The 21,184-nt window shown below is 45.7% G+C and overlaps 1 protein-coding gene across 1 annotated transcript in view; it reads left to right on the forward strand.

Annotated features, from left to right (window-relative positions):
* Nucleotides 1–938: 938 nt before the first annotated feature.
* Pld1 (phospholipase D1) overlaps nt 939–21,184 on the forward strand; it is a 136,070-nt gene continuing 115,824 nt past the window's right edge. Inside the window, exons 1-7 of the mRNA XM_059265291.1 lie at nt 939–1,126; nt 2,126–2,253; nt 6,461–6,606; nt 6,976–7,081; nt 8,961–9,026; nt 18,670–18,728; nt 20,054–20,146. Coding sequence (XP_059121274.1) covers nt 967–1,126; nt 2,126–2,253; nt 6,461–6,606; nt 6,976–7,081; nt 8,961–9,026; nt 18,670–18,728; nt 20,054–20,146 — 758 coding nt within the window. The 5' untranslated portion in view covers nt 939–966. The remainder of the gene's footprint in view (nt 1,127–2,125; nt 2,254–6,460; nt 6,607–6,975; nt 7,082–8,960; nt 9,027–18,669; nt 18,729–20,053; nt 20,147–21,184) is intronic.

The raw sequence follows: 21,184 nt of genomic DNA on the forward strand, positions 1-21,184 counted from the left end.
CTTTATTGAGTGTGCACGACACGTGTGTCAAAGGACTTCTGGGTGTCAGCGTTTGTCTTTTCAGCGTGGATTCTGGGGTCTAACTCAAGTCATCAGACTTAGGTGACAGACAAGTTCCTTTACCCACTCAGTCATAAAAATGATTTTTACATCTGAATGTTTGCATGTGGAAATTTCCCTTGATTTTTTTTTTTAGGAACATGTTGCTTATTTTATGTGTATTATACATTTTACATGTATTATTCTTCCTTCCTTCCTTCCTTCCTTCCTTCCTTCCTTCCTTCCTTCCTTCCTTCCTTCCCTCCTTCCTTCCTTCCTTCCTTCTTTTTATTTTTTATTTTTTATTTTTTTGGTTTTTTGAGACAGGGTTTCTCTGTGTAGCTTTGCGCCTTTTCCTGGAACTCACTTGGCTTCCTTCCTTCTTTATTTTGGGTCTTACTATGTAGCCTTGACTGGCCTGGAACTCACTATGTAGACCAGGCTGGCCTTGAACTCACACAGTGCCTGCCTCTGTCTCTAGAGCACTGGGATTAGAGGTATGGGTCACCATGCCAGGCTATTTTGTATTCTTAATTTGAGTATATTTCTTAAACAAGGAGGCAGGTCTTTATCTCTGAAAAAGCATCCCCGTCACTCTGTGTAGTCCCTCCTCTAGTCAAGTGCACATAACATGTGAAGAGAGGGACTCTGGCAGTTTGTTCCAGGTGGAGTCGCTTTTCTTTCTTTTCTACAATTGTTTTGCTCCATGTTAGCCACTGAGGTGGGGATTGTTTAAATGTGATGCAGGAAGATGAACAGAATGGTTGTTTGGATATGCAGGCCCCACCAAGAGTTGGTTTCTTTGTCCATGCTGTAGCTAACTAAGCCTGGTTTTGAGTTGTGTGACAGGGATTTCCACAACCAAATGTGTCTGAGTGACGCCTGTTCTTCCTCCTCAGCCCCTCTGCTTCCCTGTCAGAAGTCAGCATGTCACTGAAAAGCGAGTCCAGGGTAAACACTTCGGCACTGCAGAAAATCGCCGCAGACATGAGCAATCTGATAGAAAATCTGGACACCCGGGAACTCCACTTTGAGGGGGAGGAGGTGGAGTATGATGCATCTCCTGGAGACCCCAAGGCTCAGGAAGGTAAGGGCAGATGACGGAGGGGTCAAGACTTCCTCAGGGTTGGTTGCAGGGCACAGTGGTAAATAACAGAGGGAGACCACTGTCCTTGGAGAGAGGGCTTCCAGAAACTTACTTATACTAACTATGATTTTTTTTTTTGATGTTCTGTTTGATCATGGGTCTGTCTCTTTAAGACATTGGTCACTCTGAATGACCAGATCCCCACAGTCTACCTGACTGGATCCCATGTCCTCCAGCAGCTCTGGGACAGAGTCAGGCCATGCTGTTCTGTGGCTTCAGAGCCCCTAATTTATGCTTCTGCCCAGTGTCTGGCTTATTTCCTTGTTGTGTATGCTAACCCAGACTGAATCACAAGGTGTGAAACTTACCCAACTGTGGAAAGGATACAGATGTCATTTTGTTTCTTTATTGTCTTTCTCTGCGTGCCTTTCTCTGGGCTTCCCTGTCACCCTGTGCTGGTCAGCTGCCACCTACTCTTCCTTTTGTTTATTTATTTGTTTGTTTCTTGAGACAGGGTTTCTCTGTATAGTTTTGGTGCCTGTCCTGGATCTCACGCTGTAGATCAGGCTGGCCTCGAACTCACAGAGATCCACCTGGCTCTGCCTTCTGGGTGCTGGGATTAAAGGCGTGTGCCACCTGCACCTGGCTCATCTACTTGTCCTTTAAACCTCATCTCCCCTGTCCAGACTTTAAGAGGCAACCTCTCTTCCCCTTTAAGGCTCCATCATGAGTCTCTAATATAATATAGTGTCCTTAAATGCTCTCCCACCTCAAGGCACAGTCATGGCTCCCTTGGTCCTGAGGCCCTCTCTCCTAATAAAGCTCATTCCTGGGGGGTCAATTTTGTGTCAGCTCCTTTCCCAAAACAATCATGCAGCTCTCCTGGATCAAACTCGGGTCATCAGGCTTGGTGGTAGCATCTTCACCCACTGAGGCCTTTCATCTTAGGTTTTAAAAAGGTGCAGGCCTGGAATAACCTTTCCCCTCTGTCCTTTGCAGAGTACATCCCATTCTCTTCCATTTACAACACTCAAGGATTTAAGGAGCCCAACATCCAGACCTACCTCTCCGGCTGCCCCGTGAAAGCACAAGTCTTGGAAGTGGAGCGCTTCACGTCTACCACGAGGGTCAGGGCACTTTGGATTCATCTGGTTTGGGTTCTTGTCAACTGTGTCAATAAACAGCCCCGACTCCAGATTCCTTTCTCCCAGCTGTGATGCTATTGGTTGAGCTTTAGTTACCACTTCCTGTAGTTGGGGTTGTTTGTTTATGTTTTTGATCTTTGCCCTTTGGGGGCCTGCCACCCAGCTCCCAAATAATCAATCACCCAGAGACTTATTCTTACTTATGAATGCCCAGCCTTAGCTTGACTTGTTTCTAGCTAACATTTCTTAAATTGTACTGTCTATCTTTTGCCTCTGGGCTTTTATCTTTCTCTATTCTATGTATCTTTCTTTACCTCTTTCTCCGTGGCTGGTTGTGTAGCTGGGTGGCTGGCCCCTGGTGTCCTCTCCTTCTCTTGCTCACCCTCTTCTCTTTTTCTCCTTCTATTTATTCTCTCTGCTAAACAAATGCAACATAAAAGAATGCAGCACATCTTTGCATCATTAAACAAATGTCCCACAGCATAAACAAATGCAACACATCTTCACCTAATATTCCACAACAACTTCCAAGTTCTCCTCACATCTCAGGATTGCATGTCCTTCTCATATACTCTTCATTCTTACCCTCTTCTTTTTTCCCCTTTATGATCAGTCTCCTTGTTGTTGGAGATGGGGTCTCATGGAGACAAGCCTGGCGGTCATCTCTTGCTCCTCCTTCCTCCACCTCCCCGGAGTTGAGATTATACATAGGTATGAGCAGCTGTGCGGCTACAATGTTTCTTAGCTTCAGTTTGGATGGCATTCAAGGGCAGGTGAGGCTGTTTAACGGGTAAAGGTGCCAAGCCCGAGAACCTAAGTTTGATCTCTGAAACCAGGTGAGGGAGTGACGAACCGCTCCTGGAAGGTGTTCTCTGACCTGCACTTGAGTTCTGTGACATAGGGACGTGCCCACAGGCACGCAGACACTTACAAATATAAATAAATACAGGGAAAGAAACAAACAAATAAGAACAATATCATTGGAGGCAATTTATTGATTTAATAACTGGCAAGATGCTGCTTTCTCTCCAGTTCTTTTCACTTGGGCTTTTGGGTTATATTTATTAACTCTCAAACCTGACAAATGGCTAACTGAGGTGCCTATTTAACATATCGAAGCAGAGCTGGCCCCCAGGTTCTCCCAGCATCCCTCAGTCCCTACCTGTTACAGGATATGACTGGCACACCCTGTGCCCTACCCTTAACTTCTCCAGCCCAGGGCTGGGCTGCCCTTCCTTCTGTAATCCAGCCATTTGGTTACCCAGCCTTCTTTGTCTACGGGTCACTGTCTTGGCTTTCCCCTCCCCCTCTCTTCACCTGGCCTGACTCAGGATCATGTTCACTCTGTATTTTCCCAGATGTCCCTGCCTCTGACCATGCTCTCCCTTTTATCTACCATAAACCTTTTCCACCTAACCTAGGAGCATCATGTCCTTCCTTTTTATTTCTTTATTTCATTCAAAGTCCATTCTAGCTGAAGGCCAAGTATAAGTCGAGAGAAATTATACTTTTCCTAAGGTTTCTTTAGCAAGAAAATATGAATGCTAATTATCTCTTGAAAGAAAAAAAATGTCTGCATATTGGATTGTAGATGCTATGTTCAGAAGCACTGCTGAGAGAATTCTGCTGGCAAATTCTGTCTGATTTGTTTTTGGGACCCCACTCTTCAGCCCCCTGGGCCCCACCCTCAGTCCCCTACATATCACCCTCAGTCCCTGGAGCTCCACCGTCAGTCTGGGACTCCGTCCTTCCTGTTCCCTCTGAGCATGGGAAGGGTGTTAGAGTAGACTGTCCTTGGGAGGCAAAGCTGAGCCCTCAGAAACAGACTGGACCAGGAGAGGGTCGGGTAGCTGCTTGCTTGTTGCTGCTTGGATTTCATAGTAGTCAGGTGACCTTTGTCCCCCAGATTAAGTACTAGTCAAGATTGAGTAGGCCACCACTGGCTTCTGCCTCCAGGCACACACACAGTCATAACCTTTGGTCAGGGGCCAGTTGACTTCCGCCTCCTGGTCTCTTGAGGGCAGTTGGGCAACTGTGCTTTCCTGATGACTTGGAGGCATGACCTGTCTGATTTTGCTATGCAGACTCCAGTTTACACTACCCTGATGTCTAGCCTCTACTCTGGACTCTTTCTTTCCTTGCCCCTCTGTCTCTGTCTCTCTCTCCTGCTCTTTCTTTCAGAGATAGTCTCATGTAGCTCCAACTGGCCCTTAAACTTTTGACATATTGCTATATACCTGAGAGTGACCTTGAATTCCACCTGAGTGCTGGGATTCTACGCCCACGTTTCCACTCTGGGTTTTTTTAATTCACTGCAGGGCTTCTGAGTGAAGGCCATGCTACTGAGCCCTGCTTTAGGCTTTGTGTTAGGGTCACATCTCTCTGATGAGCCACGTCTCTAAGATGCCCTTTGCCTCTTCTCCTGCCGCCAGATCTTACATGGCAAGGCATGCTGTATTGGGCTTATGCCCACGCTCTGGAGCGACTGCAGGGTTGAGTTTGTGTCTTTGCTCTGAAACCTTGAGCAGGTTACTGAGCCTCATCTGAACACTGGCTCTAACAGTGCTTACCCTCTGTTTTTCCTATTGTTAATCCTATTGGCCAAGAATAAGACCACTACTACTCTTTAAGGTCAAATTTGAAGCAAGCTTTAATTAAATACTGGCCAGGTTGATAGACTTTCTGGCCAGGTCCATCTCTGGTTTCTCAGAATATGGCACTGAGCACATTTTGCAGGGGCTTAAAAAGGCAAAACTCATAATTCAGTGCATTTCTGACGAGGTCCAATCAGGGGCAAGCGTACATCCTGATTTATTTCCTGCTCATGAGTCTCCCACCCAAGTGTGATCAAGCGCATCTGGTGCAGATGGGTCAAACAAACTTGTTTAGGGGAGTGGAAACATGTGACTTGCTATCTCCTGTAAACAATGGCCTCCAGCCTTTCAGGACTCTGTCCGTGGGCAAGGGGCTTGTAGATTAGAGACATTTTTGTTTCATGGACCTCTTAGGCATAGTAACTGAAACTCAAAATGTAACTTTGGCTCTCACACTGTAAGGACTTAACACCAGTACTGACAAGATCACACTCGTGTTATACACTGTATACTCAAGACTGCAGACTTAACACTAGTACTGACAAGATCACACTCGTTATGCACTGTATACTCAAGACTGCAGACTTAACACTAGTACTGACAAGATCACACTCGTGTTATGCACTGTATACTCAAGACTGCAGACTTAACACTAGTACTGACAAGATCACACTCGTGTTATGCACTGTATACTCAAAACTACAGCAGCTTTCTCTACCCAGTGTTCTTGAAGCCTGGCAGTGCCTCAGGCAGGGGTGTGGGTAGCCAAGGCTGGACCTTGGGATGTTCCTCTTTAGCAGAAGGGGCGGTATCATGGCGTGTGTCATTTGTTTAAGACAGAAAGGACTAAGGCAGTGGTCCCGCCTGCCCCGAGGCCCTTTCTCCTGTCTTCTCTCAATCTGCGGCAAATGTTCACTGTCCATGTGTGACCAGGGCGGTCGGTGCTTGTCAGGGTCTCACTCACTCCTTCATTTCTAGTGTGCAAATGTATGTAGGTGTGGTACAGCATCTATACATTGAGGGAGAAGGGTTGGTAGGGGTTTGGCTGTGTGATACAGAGCTTATTTCATGTAATTTATCATGTGAACATTTAAGAAAATATTTCTATAATTGGTTACTTTGGAAAAAAAAAGTTACGTACAAAGGTTCACAAGTCCCAACTCCCTAAGTGAGGTGCTTCGTACAATGATGGCCACTGGGAAAGTGGGAGTTAGTTTTCTTTAAGGGCGTGGCCCCGGTGTGTCCATCATGCTCCTGTGGGTGGCCCCCTCACATGAGTATTTGGGCACAAATTGAACTGGGTGGGTTATTAAAACAAAAAAAAAAAGAAGAAGGAGGGAGAAGAGAGGAGGTAGAAGGTGGGGAGTGGATCTGGGAGGAATTAGGGGGAGGGTCCAGGGGTGAATATGAGCAAAATATACTGTATGAAATTCTAAACAAATTAATAAAGATAGTATATTTTAAAAATGCTAAATACTGACACAAAATAAATAGACTGAACTTAAGTGTACTCTAGCTGTTGTTTGCTGAGAAATTTCAGAACTTTCCCCATCTAAGATAACAGCCATTTTTTTTTTAAACTTCCATCACTGTAGGTGCCAAGTATCAATCTGTACACTATTGAGTTAACACATGGGGAATTCACGTGGCAAGTTAAGCGGAAATTCAAGCACTTCCAAGAGTTTCATAGAGAGCTGCTCAAGTACAAAGCCTTCATCCGAATCCCCATTCCTACCAAAAGGTAACCACAGTAGAACTAACATAGTTACCCCACTATGCATGGATGGAAATGTGTCTTATTCTTTCCATAGGCTACCTATTCCATTTGGGGTAGACATTTTCATTTGCATAGCTCTTTTAAAAGTAAGCCACCTCAGCTGCATGCATTGGTGCAAGCCTATGGTCCCCAGTGCATGGGAGGAGTGGACAAGAGGACCAGGATTTCAAGGCTAGCCTTAGCTACATAGTGAGTTGGAGGCCAGCCTGGGCTACATGAGAACATTTTAAACATTGACAGGAACGAAAATAATAAACTGTGACATGAAAGATGATATGAGAAAGTCAAATAATAGTTTAACAGCTGTTTGTATTGTGTATGTCTGTATTTTAGACATACCTTTAGAAGACAAAATGTCAAAGAAGAGCCCCGAGAGATGCCCAGTCTGCCCCGTTCATCAGAAAACACAATCCAGGAAGAACAGTTCTTCGGCAGGAGGGTGAGTCTTTCCCTGTTCTGCTGCTTTGTGAAAATGTAATTGTATGTGTGTGTGTGCACCCGAGCACACATATGGCATGTATGTATAGTGATCAGAAGACAACTTTGTGGAGTCAATTCTCTCCTTCCATGTTTTCACGGCTTCCCAAGATCAACCCCAGGTCTTTAGGCTTGTGTGGGAAGCCCCCTTACCTGCTGAGCACTCTCTCTGACTCTTGTGTGGTCTTGAAAATCCTTTCTCAGCACTATAAGGACCTAGCACCTAAGAGGGGGAGCGGTGGCTGCCCCCACCCCCACCCTGCTGATGGCTGGCTTGGCTTTTCTGGAACTTAGACATCTCCAGGCCTCCTGAGCCAAGGAGGAAGCAGAATGCTTGTTAGATAGATTACGGAACAGCATCTTCCTGATGGAACCTTGCTAGGCTTGAGGGGAGATGAAGACCCAGCATATTCTAGTAGGTTTTGAGATCCACTCCTAAAAAGCAGCCATTTCCACCCATTTATTTGATTTCTAAGAGCTCATTTTAAATATATGTGAAATCATATTCCTGCTCCTTAGATGTGGTGGTTATGGTCTGAAATCAGCAGGACGGAGTACAGACACAGGAGAGAGAAGACACAGGTCTAGGGTGTGTTTCTGCCCCCCCCCCCCTCATGACTGACTGCTGCTACCAAGGCAGGAGACAGATTAGTGTATTAGTAATTCTGTCATTGTTATCAATCTAGTCTTAAAACCTGAAATGTGTATGATGCAGAAAACAGAGAACACCCAACTAGTCTATATGAAACCCTGCTTTAAATAAAAAAACTTACCTATTATGAGCAATCCTGTTCTGCTAAGTGAGGAGGATTAAAACCACACAGCTAGGAGGTGGTGGTGTGCACCTTTAATCCCAGCACCCAGGAGGCAGAGGCAGGTGGATCTCTGTGAGTTCAAGGTCAGCCTGGTCTACAAAGCAAGTTCCAGAACAGCCAGGACTGTTACACAGAGAAACCCTGTCTCAAGAAAAAAACAAAAAAACAAACAAACAAACAAAAACACCCACAAAGGCTTATTAGCTTTACGGTTAACACTGCTACCCAGACAGGGTCTCTAGGAGAGCCGCCTCTGGACATGCCCGCGAGGGTTCTCTAGATTAGGTTTACTGATGAATCATCAGTGCCCATGGAAAGAGCAAGCTGAGCTCCAGCATTCCCTACAGTCTCTGACTGTGAGTGCGGAGTGACCAGCCACCTTCCATTCCTGCCACCAGACTTCCTGCTCCACAGTGGACTGTGTCCCCTCCAACTGTAGGCCAGAATAAACCCTTTCTTGTCGGGTATTTTGTCAAAACAATGATGAAAGGAACAGATGCAAAGACCTAAGCATACAGAAAGTTAAATATTGATAGCAAGAAGAGGGTTAAATAACACCCCAAGAGAAGGATGATAGGCGTTACTGTTGTATTTTAAAAGAACAGCGGGAAGGAGTCACCATACAACAGGGCCCATGTGGGAGGTTTATTGAGGGGAGGGGAGAGAGAAGAGGCAGAAAAGGGGGCAGGGACCAGTCCCTGGGGATGAGAGCACAGGGAGAGAGGGAGGGAGTGGGAGGGGAGGGGGAGCGGGAGGGAGGGGGAGAGAAGCCTTTTATAAGGAAATGTAGTGAATATGCACAGGGAGTGCTCTTAGTGGCTGCAGTGGGGTGTATCTTGTCAGCACCCTAGGGGCAGACCAGTACAGATGCCTAAATGCTAACAGTTATACCTTACTGCCTAGTGGTAGAAGATAATAAAATGACTGAGAGATAGTAAAATGAGACCTGATCTCATCATTGTGAGTGTTGAAATTTTCTACAGACATGATTATGTTTAACTGTATCCTAAATATTTTTTATTGTAGAAGCAACTGGAGGATTACTTGACAAAAATACTAAAAATGCCCATGTACAGAAACTACCATGCCACGGTAAGTGCCCCTCAGGGGTCTTGGAGGGACCTGTAAGGTCCTAAACTGTAGCTGACTTTGGATGATTTCATGAACATAAGCGCTTCTGGTTCTTGAGCTGCACACAATTATTAAATACAAACTTGCTTTGGCAGTCCATCTGGATCTGGTTCACAATGATGGCATTGCTGTTTTTAAAATACTGAGTAGAACTTGGTATGTTTGTAGCAATAGATTCAAATCAAGTTGGAGTGCTTCTATGGGCTAGATACCTAGAAATCAGCCCTCTTCTCCCCTCAGATATTTAGAATGAAACCAAAAAACATTTCAACGCAAACTGTCAATCAGGGTTGCATACCTCCAGATTAGTTGGAGCATAATTTCACTGCCATCTGATTGGTGTTTTCTTCTGAAAGTGAGAAGCATGGGGAAACCAGGGACAGAAAGAGGTGTTGCAAAATGTAAGAAAAGAGAGAAGAATGTTAGGGCTGAGAAGAGCCACAGAGACAGCCTGGAAGGCCTGCAGCCCGCCAGCAGGAGCCAGCAGGAGCCAGCAGGAGGAAGCGGGCTGTGCCATGTCAGCAGAGAGCTCTGCTTCTGAGAGGCCCTTGCATGGGGAGTGGAGTGTTTTTCAAAGATTCGCTTTCAGTTCTGCTGAGGTCTGAGCAATGGCAAATGCCTGGATTATAATATTTCTCTCTGGGAGCACAGACTGTGAGGTTGTCCACTCGGAAGTGCTGCATGTGGAGGGCCTGAGTCTGCGCAGGTGCGACCTCGCCTTTGAGGATGGTGGTGGTGGCGCATACACAGGGGGACTGAAGAGCCGGGAGGAAGGGAAAGTGCCTGGCTCCGCTGTTTCTTGTTCAAGAGCTTCCCTACAGCTGTCTGCTGGTCCAAACATACACCCAGTTGGCCCCGGAGCCAGACTTCTGATGCTTCTGCGGTGGCCTGCAGTGCGGGGTCACAGACTTGAGGAACCTTTCAAGTCTTGGCAATCCTGGCTACTCAGCAAATCCTGCAGTGTGGGTCTCACCTGCGGCTCTCAAGAGAAGGACGCCAGAGGTCGGAGGTCTTACTCCACATAGGATTTAGGAATCTGTGGTGTCAACGACCCCACTGTTTAACCAGGAAGGCAGTCCCCAGCTGTGTTCTCTGAGCTCAGGAGTTCTGTCCCTTTACTGCAGAGCTGTGCCAATGTGACCTAACAGCCTGGGGCACTGCCCTCTCTTTCTCTTGCTCCTCTGCCCCGGACTTGACCTGCACAGTTTCTTTTGGCTTAGAAGCACTTGGTCAGCTCAGTCCTCTCTCGTTTCAGCTGCCTTATTACATTTTAGATTGTAATGTGGAGTAAAGGATGTGTATATTTTAAAAAGATGTTTGTTTTAATTACTTTTCCAGTCACAGAAATCTTTGCAAATTGAAGCCACATTATATTTATAAACCCCGGGGTACCTTATAAGCACTACTTTCAGAGGAGAAAAACTAGCTCCCAACCTAATGAATGGACCCTTCCTGCTTGTTCCTGATGGTTGACCAGATAGTCCCTCCAACAGCTGCATCCTCCCTATTGATTCAAGCAAGGGTACGATTGATCTTAATTTGCTAACATTTCCGTTCATGGTGAATTTCACCCAGCCTCAAGACTAGATACACAGACCATATATCATTTTGTAAAATTAGATTACTGTCTATGTTTTTCCTGTAATAACTGAGAAATATTTAAAGTCCCAACTGCAAAAGGCATATTGCAAGTTATTTATTTTACAATGTAACATGCTTCTACTTTATAAAGCAAGCCTGTTTGAAGCTAACTCAAGTCTTTTTCTTTTGTATGTGGTATATACACGTTTAGAGGTTCACTTGTGTGCATGTGTAGTGACTAGAGGTTAACATCATATGTCCACCTCTGTCTCTCTCCCAATGACTTTTTGAGACTTGATCTCTTACTGAACCTGGAACTCACCAATTAGCAAGGTTGGCTGACAATAGAACTCCCTCCTCCCACGTCTGGGATGACAGGCATCTACTGCCATGTCCAGGATTTTATATAGGTGCTGTTTACATGATAAGCACTTTGCCCACTGGGCCATCTCCTCAGCCCTGAACTCGGGTCTTTAAGACAAACCCTGGGCCATAAGTTACTGAATTCCCACCAGTACCTGCCTGGTGGAGATTACTCCCAGGGTTCAGAAAAGATGCTACCAGAGGCTGGGAATCTAATCATATCAAATGAATGTAAGTACACCAAGCTCTTTAATCCATTCACTTATTCTTCTAGGTCAATCCTGTCTACAGGGCTTCTTTTCTGTTCTCATACTTAGCTCCTCTCTGTCCCTTTTTCTGCTGTTCTCTCAGTGTTCTATCTTAGTTCTCCCTCCAGTCTCTGGAGTTTCCAGTTTATATACACATACAATCAGCAATTCTCTGGCCAAAGCAAGCTCACAGGGCTTGAATTTTTCAGGGACATAAAGGCAGATAAGAGTTTATACCAGGCAGTGGCTGTTAGGCTTTCTTTATGACTCAAGGATGAACCCTTAAAGGGAAAAGGTCAAATGAGAGGGAGAGGGACCTACAACCTATTAGGGAAAATCCAAGAAGGGAAAAGGGGGGATCCGTATATAGTACTGCGTTCCTAAGTGTGGTTAGATAATGAGCTGCTTAGTAAACCAAGTAAAAGTAAGAGGAATTAAAAATTTGTTAGTTTGAGGTTAGCTTGGGGCATCACTTTCCCATCTGCTGGCAGGGGAAGTGTTCTGGGTTGCTAGGCAACCTGCATCACAGCATGATGCACCTGGTGTGTAAAAGCCCTTTCCTTCTGAGTTAATGCTAAAGGGGGATCTTTAGAACTAAGGGTAACATTGGGCTATGGGAAAGAGGAGAAAATTAAGCTTAATTTGCACAAGAAACAAAGCTTTGTATCAAACATCCACCTGGCCTTGGCAGTTGTCTCAGTGAAAATATTTACCTTATCTCAGGAACTAGCAGATAGTCTGAATGCTTATCCATCTGCAGTTGGTCCTTGGGCGTCTGAGAAGTATCTCTGCTAAAATACTTTTGTCCGTAGATGGCCCTGGCCAGAAGTTTGCTAATAAAGATAACTACAGAAAGGCAGACTTCTGAGTCTAATGCTAAAGGGAGAACAAAGGCCTGAAAAAGGGGTCTTGACTGTGTGGCTGTTGTCAACACAGCTGGGGGAAGTTATCCAAATACCCCAATAGCATAGGGGAAATTGTGCCCAATGAGTGATCAACCACACTGTTAGAGGTTCTTGGGAAAAGAATCAAATGGGAAAGCTACAGTAACACACAAGAGATTTGCTGCAGGAAATAGCTAATACATTCAAAGCTGGTATCACTAATACTCCTTGAGTCTTGGCTTTATCCTCTGGAACAGTTCTTGACACTCCCAGATAAGAGCTTTTGCCATTGTCAGCTGAATTCCTACTTCATATGTCTGCGGCTCGCAGCAGTAAGTCAAGGGATTGGATAGGATGTGTGTTTAACTCTAGGACTGTACAGATCTGTATATAAGGGCTGGGGATGGGCACTCAGTTTATAGAGTGCCTGCGTCAGGTTTGAGTCCCAGAACTGCACAAACCAGCTCTGGTGGTGCATGCCTGTAATCCTGGTAGTCAGGAGCCAGAAGAAAGCAGGAGAATTACAAATTCAAGGTCATCCTCAGCTACATGGTTGGAGGTCACCCTGGGCTAATTTCACAATGATGGGACTCACACCTCAAACAAACATACAAACAAACAACAAAATAACCATTCTTTTTTAACAGAAGTTTGGGTGATTCTTCTCAGGAGGATTTGGGAACTAAATTATCGAGCTACACAGCATATTTTGGCACAGGCCTTTCAAAGGCCCAGGAAAGATTTGCTGTTAACAGTGCTGGCTTAAGAGGGTTCACCAGAGGGAGCTGGCCTGGCCTGAAAGTGCTGGGTCTAGTTTGCTTAGAGGTTTGAAGCTGGCCATTCCCTCTTTCTTTTACCCCGTCCTTTGTTGATTTTGTGTGCAGAGAACTACCTTTCCGCCCAGGATCATGGAGACTTTTTTTGGTCTTTATTTCCTCTTCCAGCTCTGACAGAGTAGCCTAGCTTTCAATCTCAGGCTCCCCAGGGAGATTGCTCATTCAGTTCTCCTTACTAATTTGTAGAACGGCCAAACGTGTCGATGCAAAAATGCAGCGCTCACCTCAAAGGGAATAACAGATTATTTTGGAGTCAAATATGAGTGATCATGTGCTGGGAACACAGACTCAGGCTTCCCCAGATGGCACGTTCCCCCATGGAAGTGGTGATGTGAGATTTCAATAGTTACAGAACAAAGAGAGTCTCAGTCAAAGTGTTAATCCACTGTGGGGACCACGGGAAGGCAGGTGACCACAAAGCTGGGGCACGGCATTGTTTTGGGTAATATTTGATGAGTTTCTCAGCCTTTGGACTTATGGGAGCTAGTGGTTGGTTAAGTTTGCATTGCGAAGCTTCAATAGTCACAAGGAAGTTTGGCAGGCACAGGGATGACAATGACTGGCTTTTGAAGGGACACTGAAGAGTCCGAGATAATTTGGCTCTGGTCTGCAATGTTCTGTCTCGCCATAATTCGTCATTTGCGGAATCTGTAACTCAAGGACAGTGTTTCCCTCTTTTCACCATCCTTTTGGAGAACTGTCACAGAGTGTTTCACTGCTATTGACAGAAACACACATGTGCACACACACACACGTGCACACACACATACACAAACACATACACACACACACACACACACACACACACACACACACACACACAGTGGCTATCTGACTGAGCTGTGTAACACCACGCAGAAAACTGCAGGTCTGAGATTGTTCTGGGATTGGGTGTCGCACAGAATCCACAACTGGGGCATTTTAGGGGCTGACTGGAAAATGCTTTTCTCTCAGGAAATAAAGGAAGTAGGGTAAGTAACAGTAAACGTGTTGTTCCTCTTAAGATTAAAGTCTGGATGTAGAACGCAAGGCCCAGATTCTGAGAAAAGACCCCAACTGCTGGGAGCCCATGGCAGTCCTGACTGGTGGTCAGTCATGAACCGCTGATGAGGTGACTTCTCTCCAGGGTGGGGTTAGCTTGAAACCTTACATAAAACATAAACACCTCTCAGATCAATAATTCTGAGGGCAAGTAAAATTAACTGGAGGCAAGGAATAGGTAAGGAATAAAGAGACAGTTTCCATAGCAACAGAGAGAAGCTGTGTTGACGTGAAAGGCTGCATTTTCAAATTAAGTGGTTTGTTGTTTTTCCATGACCACATCTCAGCGGGGTGGACCCAGGGCCTTTGTTCTCAGCGGGGGTGGACCCGGGGCCTTTGTTCTCAGCGGGGGTGGACCCAGGGCCTTTGTCGACCCCCTTCTCTCCATAGCTTGGATGTCTTAGTCTTCTGTAGCTGTGGAAGCCGGTTTATACAGGAGAGAGGCGGCTGTCCTTGGAGTCCCTGAGCATGCCTCTCCCCATGTCTACCCGCATGTGGTCCTGCTGGAAGCTGTGGCATCCTGTCTTATAGCTTCCTGTTCGGCCATCTTTTCCATGTTGCTACTTGAGGCATGACAGGGGCCTCTGAAGATTGCTTCCCTTATAATACAAAGATGTCCGAAAAGGACAATGTGGACGTGATTGACAAGTCATCTCCACAGCAGGTTGGCATGGAAACCTTCATACTCCCTCACTTCCTTCATTTTGCTGGCTTTTAAGTGTCCAGCTGGTAAGGCACAGTGGCATTTTGTGCCAGAGGCCCCTTTCCACCCAGCACCAAGAACATTTTTAATTGAATTGGCTGCAACTGCCTCTTCCAAAATGAAACCAAGATAATACTGATTAGTTTTTTTTTTTTTTTTACTTAGTAAGCCCTGTGGGATACTGTTTGGATAAATTGGTTTTAAGTCTTAGTTTGAGAAGCACCTGTCTCAGTGGAGGACTGAATTCTTACCATTGACGAAACACCGAGAAGGTTAAACAACATAATCCTTTCAACATTTTATGCTTTTTTTTTTTTTACCTCCCACTTAACCCCTGCACATTGTACATTTGCTTTCAGTATGATTAAGTCTATGTTAGAAAGCTCACAGGCGGACCAGCCGCTCCTTTCTGGCTGTGCTGGCTCTCCCTCCAAATCTCTGGTCAGCCTTTCCTAAGCTATCGAGATCCGCCCCCTTTTCTTTTGGTATGCAATGCAGCTTTGAATTTATTTTTTTAAGTGTGTGTGTGTGTGTGTGTGTGTGTGTGTGTGTGTGTGTGTGTGTGACGTGTTCCACCACACACCCATGAAGGTCAGAGGGCAACTTCCAGGTGTCTGTTCTCTCTATCGTGGGACCTGGAGGTGGAACTCAGGCCCTTAGGCCAGAGCAGCAAATGCCTGTACCCACAGAGCCGTCCTGCTAGTCCTTCTCACTATGCAGCCTTGGCTAGTCTAGAATTCACTGTATAGACCAAGGTGACCTGAAACTTGTAGTAATCCTCCTGCCTCCGTTTACTGAAGAGAATTCTAAGTTTTAAGTTAACATGCAAGTGAGATGGCTCAGTCGGTAGAAGTACTTGCTACCAAGCCTTATCTCCAGGACTCACACACAGTAGGAGAGGGCCCATTCCCACAAGCTGCAATCTCACCAACACAGGAGCCAAATAAACAAAACTATTTCTTAAAAAGAAAATATCTTTGTATTAATGGACACATGGTTCCCTTAGGTTTTTGAGACTGTGTCTCTGTGTCTCGTGTAGCCCAGGCTAGCCTCATGCTTGCTATGTACTAGAGGATGAACTTGGCTGAGACCAAGGTCTGGAATTATAGGCATGCAGCGCCACACCTGCTTCCTGTTTGTTTATTTATTTTTGTTGTTGGTTTTTGAGACAGGGACTTGCTGTGAAGTCCTGGCTGACCTGTAGCTTGCCGGGATCTTTCCCTTCACCTCCTGAGTGTGGGGATTACAGATGTGTGGAGCGCATGCAGGGCTGCTTTCCTGGATCACTGCTTCCACATCTTCCATTTACGAGCTCTGTGAAGTTGGACAAGCTAGTTGTCCCTCAGTAAGGGTTTCTTCAGATGCAAACCAGGATAAACATTATCTGTCTGCTCCTTAGAGATAAACTGAAAAGCTGTGGTTTAGGATTCTAAAAGATTTTGGATCTCACATTGACAATCTGTCATTTCTAAGTAACTACATTTTCTAATTGATTTTTTTTTTACAAATCAGAAAAGTGTGTAGAGCTGAGTCATCATGTTTTATACAAGAAATGAAAACCAAAGACCTAGACTTTCAGAATCCTTAGTTTTAAAAGTGTTGTGTGTAGATATAGTCAGTGGGGAATTCAAAAAAGTTATTTCAGTCCTTTTAAATTTGAAAAGTTTACTTTCTCCAAGAAAGATACTCAAGAGTTTGATTGAATCTCGAAAGTCCTGACAGATCTGAGGCAGCTCTTTTTTTTTTTTCAGGGCTGATATTAGATATTTTTAAACACATATAAACAGCTCAAGGAAAACCGCTGTTTCCTTTTGCTAACACCACCCCACCCCACCCCCCCCACCCCCCGTCAGAAGCCAGGTATGCTTCCTCTGACGATCCGCCCCACCCTGTTCCGAGATTTTATGGCTGTCATGTGACTGGATGAGTTTCCCACTGGACTCTGTTGCTTGTGCAGTCCCACCTCTGCTTCCCCGCCCTGGGCGAACAGCTTTTCCGTCGAGAGTTTCTGCTTTGAATATACTGTGCGGCCAGAGACGAGACTGAACTTGTGACCCAGCCTCTCTGGTGCTGGGACTGCAGGTGTGGAGAGGGTAGAGGCCAGTCCTCTGCCAGCCGAGCTCCGTTCCCAGCTTATCTGTTCCCATCTGCTATTGCTGACATGGCCCAAGCATCACTGCCACACCTGGGCTTATGAGGCTTTAATGAGAAACCTGTGAACTGGGAGCACTCCATGTTTAATGCTGGTTGTTGCAAGCACTTTTGGAGACAAATCCCCGGCCTGTGTTAAGCACTGCACACTGTAAGTTCACGTTTCCCTGCCTTCCTCTGTGTTTGCAGTTTGCCCTCACTTCACACTTGTATGCAGGGAACTCATCTGAATCTAAGATAAATGCTGAGCTGGGTGTGGTAGTGTACACAGGGTTCCAGCACCGAGGAGGAGGACATGGGGTTTGAGGGTATTCTGGGCTACCTAGGTAAGAATCGTCTCAAAATCAAAACACCACCACCACCACACACACACACACACACACACACACACACACACACACAGAGAGAGAGAGAGAGAGAGAGAGAGAGAGAGAGAGAGAGAGAGAGAGAGCACAGATGAATGTTGAATGACATACTGACTTGGGTCTGACTTGATGTCAGTTCTACTACCCCACGCTATGTGGTCTTGGTGGCTTCGTTTCCCTGAACCATGGATTGGAGGACCAGAATCTTTGTGCCAAATTCTTCTCCTTCTTCTTTTTGAGACAAGGCCTTGTGTAGTCTGTGCTAGCCTTGAACTCACTGTATAGCTAAGGATGACTTGGAATTTCTGGTCCCAGGTTTTACCTCCCCAGTACCTAGACCTGGTTTTATATTTATAGCTTGTATTTACAAAGTCTTACTTGCTACAGCCCATCGACTTGTGTATCCCCCAGTCTATGTTCACACTACAGGGGAAAAGTTGTGCATTTATAAAAGGCGTCAAGGGCCCACAGAGACCAAAAGATTTGTCTGTTTTTGTTGTTTTGATGCAAAACAGCTCTTCCTGCCCTTGCTGTTAAGCGTAGTCTCCTTTTTAAGTTGGGAAAATAGGAACCTCAAAGGGTGTGTAAGAGAACTCGTGAAGAACCACCTGATGCAGTGTAGCGTGTAAAAAGCCCTTAGTAAACGGTATCAGAGAGTCATCATCTTCTACCCCAACTCACTGAGAAGTAATTCCACCAGCGGGGCTGGTAGCTCAGACCTGGATGCCCAGGTTCTCCAGAACTTGAGGAAAGTTCGAGGCCTGGCAGTGTGATTGCCATCACACCTTCCTCCTTTTCTCTGCGTTCTGTCTGTTCTTTCCCATCCCTCATCCCCCACTTCCGCATGCCCGAGACTAGTCTATCTTCCTTCTAGAACTCGTCATCCTCCCCGTGAATGCTTTATTTTGTGTGTATTGTACCATGAAATCCTCTCCTCTAATAACAAGAGAGGAGAAAACAACTACTGGGAGTAAACTCCCCTCTACAGGCTCCAGAATGTTCTGTCTCTCCATCCATAGCACTTTCTTAATTGCGGGGTTAGTATGCAATTCCTTTTCATTTTTTCTTTTTGGAAACAGAGTTTCATGTATCATGTCGCTCAGGCTGGCCTTGAATGCACTTCACTGTGTAGTCAGCTTGACCTTGAACTCCTGATCATCGTCATTCCTTCTGCCGAGTGCTAGATTAAAGATGTGCACTGCCACGCCATGCCCATGCGCTGGGCACGTTCTCTGTGCGGTGTTGAGCCGTCCAGTCTGTAGAGTGAACAGAGCGTTTACACCTGGTGGCTCCTCATACGTGGCTCACACAGCCCATCATGTCTTCTTCCTCCCTTCCGTCTTCCTCCCTCGTGTTTTCTTTCCTTCTGATTTATTTTGTTTACTAAATGGTTTTTTTGTGGTTTCTTTTTTCTTTCTTTTTTTTTTTTTAGACAGAGTTCCTTGATGTAAGCCAGCTGTCTTTCATCCATGATTTGGGACCAAAGGGCCTGTAAGTTCCAGGGTTGGGTCTCTACAGAAAAGTGTAAAGAAGCTGGTGGGTATGAATGCCTGATGCCATAGCTGGTGAGGATGATGGGCCAGCTAGGTCTTCCTGGGGCTTCTCCCGCCAGACTAGCATGAGATGCTCATATGAAGCAGAGCGCCCCCTGCAGGAAACAGGAGCAGCAGCTCTCTCATCTTTCTGGTGTGCTGACACTGCCCCTTGTAACCCACCAGTGGGAACGTTCAGTACACATAGTATTCTCACGGCTGTGAGGGATCTAATGCGTAAGACGCCTTCTCCCCATCACTTAAGCAAGCTGTTACAACTCCTTTTAATAAGTATTTAAAAGTAATACATTGTAACACATGCTGTATAAATAGACAGGGAGTTTACTCAGTGGCTACTTTTCCTTCCCAATATTAGGGCTTGCTCATACAAAGGGCTTACCCTTTTCAATAATTATTTTTTACTAGTTTTAATTACGTGTACATGTATGTTTGTGTGGGTATGTACACTAAGGGCAGGTGCCTCTGCAGAGTTCAGAAGAGGGTGAGTCTAATGATGTGGGGGATGGATCCTCCGCAAGAGTAATGGGTGTCCTTACCCATGAGCCATCGCTCCAGCCCGAGCTTACACTTTTAATTTTAGTTAAGTGCAATGCTAGTAGCTATTTCAAAATTATTTTTTCTTGTTATTGTTATTGCACATCTTTCAAAATAAAGATATTGTTTTTTTGTTCTTCGGGTTTCTTTTCTTTTCTTTTCTTTTTTGAGACAGGGTCTCGTGTTGCCTGGGCTTGCCTAGAACTCTTTTATGTAGCTGAGGATGATTTTGAACTACTGATTCTCCTGTCTCTACCACCCAAACACTGGGATGATAGGCACATGCTAGTATGCCCAGCTAAAAGTATCGCCATGTGCATAGCCAGTAGCTTTGGTCTCCTTTCTTCATATGGCTCTATTGATACAACTGCATGGGAAGCCATGTGGAATGTGCTAGACTCTGGGGAGCCCCCAAATCCCGTCTCAGCTGCAGCCACAGTGGCTACAGGGACGATTTAGCCTTAAGATCCAGGAGCCAGCGTGCATAGATCCTACACTGTGTCTGACAGAATCATGGCCTACCAATGCTGTAAGGGCTGCATTTGGCTGAGGTGCCTGTCAGGGCCTCTGCTGATGGGCCCAGGCTCATAAAGAGAGCTGTAAGCAAGTGGAGGGTGAAGGAAGGAGGTGGAGTTATGTGAGAGGTGGTTTATATAGTCCCTGGCTATATAAAAGGAAAGTATGAACTGTAAATGTGAACTTGATGGCTTAATGTGATGTCTCCTTCAGGGAGGGGATGATCATGAAAAGATCCGGGGGACACAGGATACCAGGTTTGAATTGCTGTGGCCAGGGAAGAGCCTGCTACCGATGGTCAAAAAGGTAGGAGTTGGGAGTTTTGTGTATTTGATTGAATAAACTGAGCATTGGGTGTTTATAGACTACTAGCTTTGCTTGTTTTGTTTTGAGGTGTAGCCTAGTCTGGACTCAACCATTAGGTGTCTAGGTGAACCTTGAACTCCTGGTTGTAGCAGTATTTTCTTATTGGGACCGCCAGGTCACAAATAACAACAAAGAGACTTAGAATTAATTATGAATCTTGGCCTTAGCTTAGGCTTGTTCCTAACTGTTTCTTATAACTTGAATTAACCCATATTTTCAAATCTGTGTTCTGACACATGGTTCGTTTCTTATCTCCATACTGCCCATCCTGCTTCCTCCCCATCGGGCTGCCATTCTTCTTCCCAGAGTTCTCTCTCTGCCCAGGAGTCCCGCCTACACCTCCTGCCTAGCTATTGGCAGTTCAGCTTTTTATTACACCAGTCCCAACAGTACATCCTCACACAATGTACAAATACCACACAACACCTGGCACTTGCTCCTCCATTTCCCAAGCGGGGCATTACAGATGTTTCCCACCACACCCAGCTCTCACACTTGCAGCTCCTTAGAATGTAAGCAATGGTATAGGAGCACCAGAGACTCCCATTTGAGCTGTCTTCTTACCCTCAACTGTACAGAACCTCGGGCAGAGGCTGAGCTGAGGGCCTCAGGGTACAAGGGAGTTTGTTAGAGAGATGTTGTGAGGAAGCAGCAGCAGAGGAAGACAGGTAGAAAGAACAGGGAAGGGAGCTCCAGAGGATCATGGGTAACACAAGCTAGCCACGCAAGCAGGAAGAGGATGAACTTGCAGGGCTTGGCGGCTGCCAGTGCTTCACTTCTCCAACAGTGGCCTCCCCTAGAGGCGGTTTTCCCAGCTTCCAATGGCTCTACTGGCCACTCCTCCCCTTTTTCCTAAGTCATCTGCTGTGTGCCAGACACAGCTTTCTACACTTAAGCTTTGAACCCCAGTGATTTTTTTCCTTCTTCTTAGAGACTCTGGGCTGCCAGAGTTCTGCAGCCTGTGAGCAGACCAGACTG

Source organism: Peromyscus eremicus, chromosome 6 (genome assembly GCF_949786415.1).
Source record: "Peromyscus eremicus chromosome 6, PerEre_H2_v1, whole genome shotgun sequence".
NCBI lineage: Eukaryota > Metazoa > Chordata > Mammalia > Rodentia > Cricetidae > Peromyscus > Peromyscus eremicus.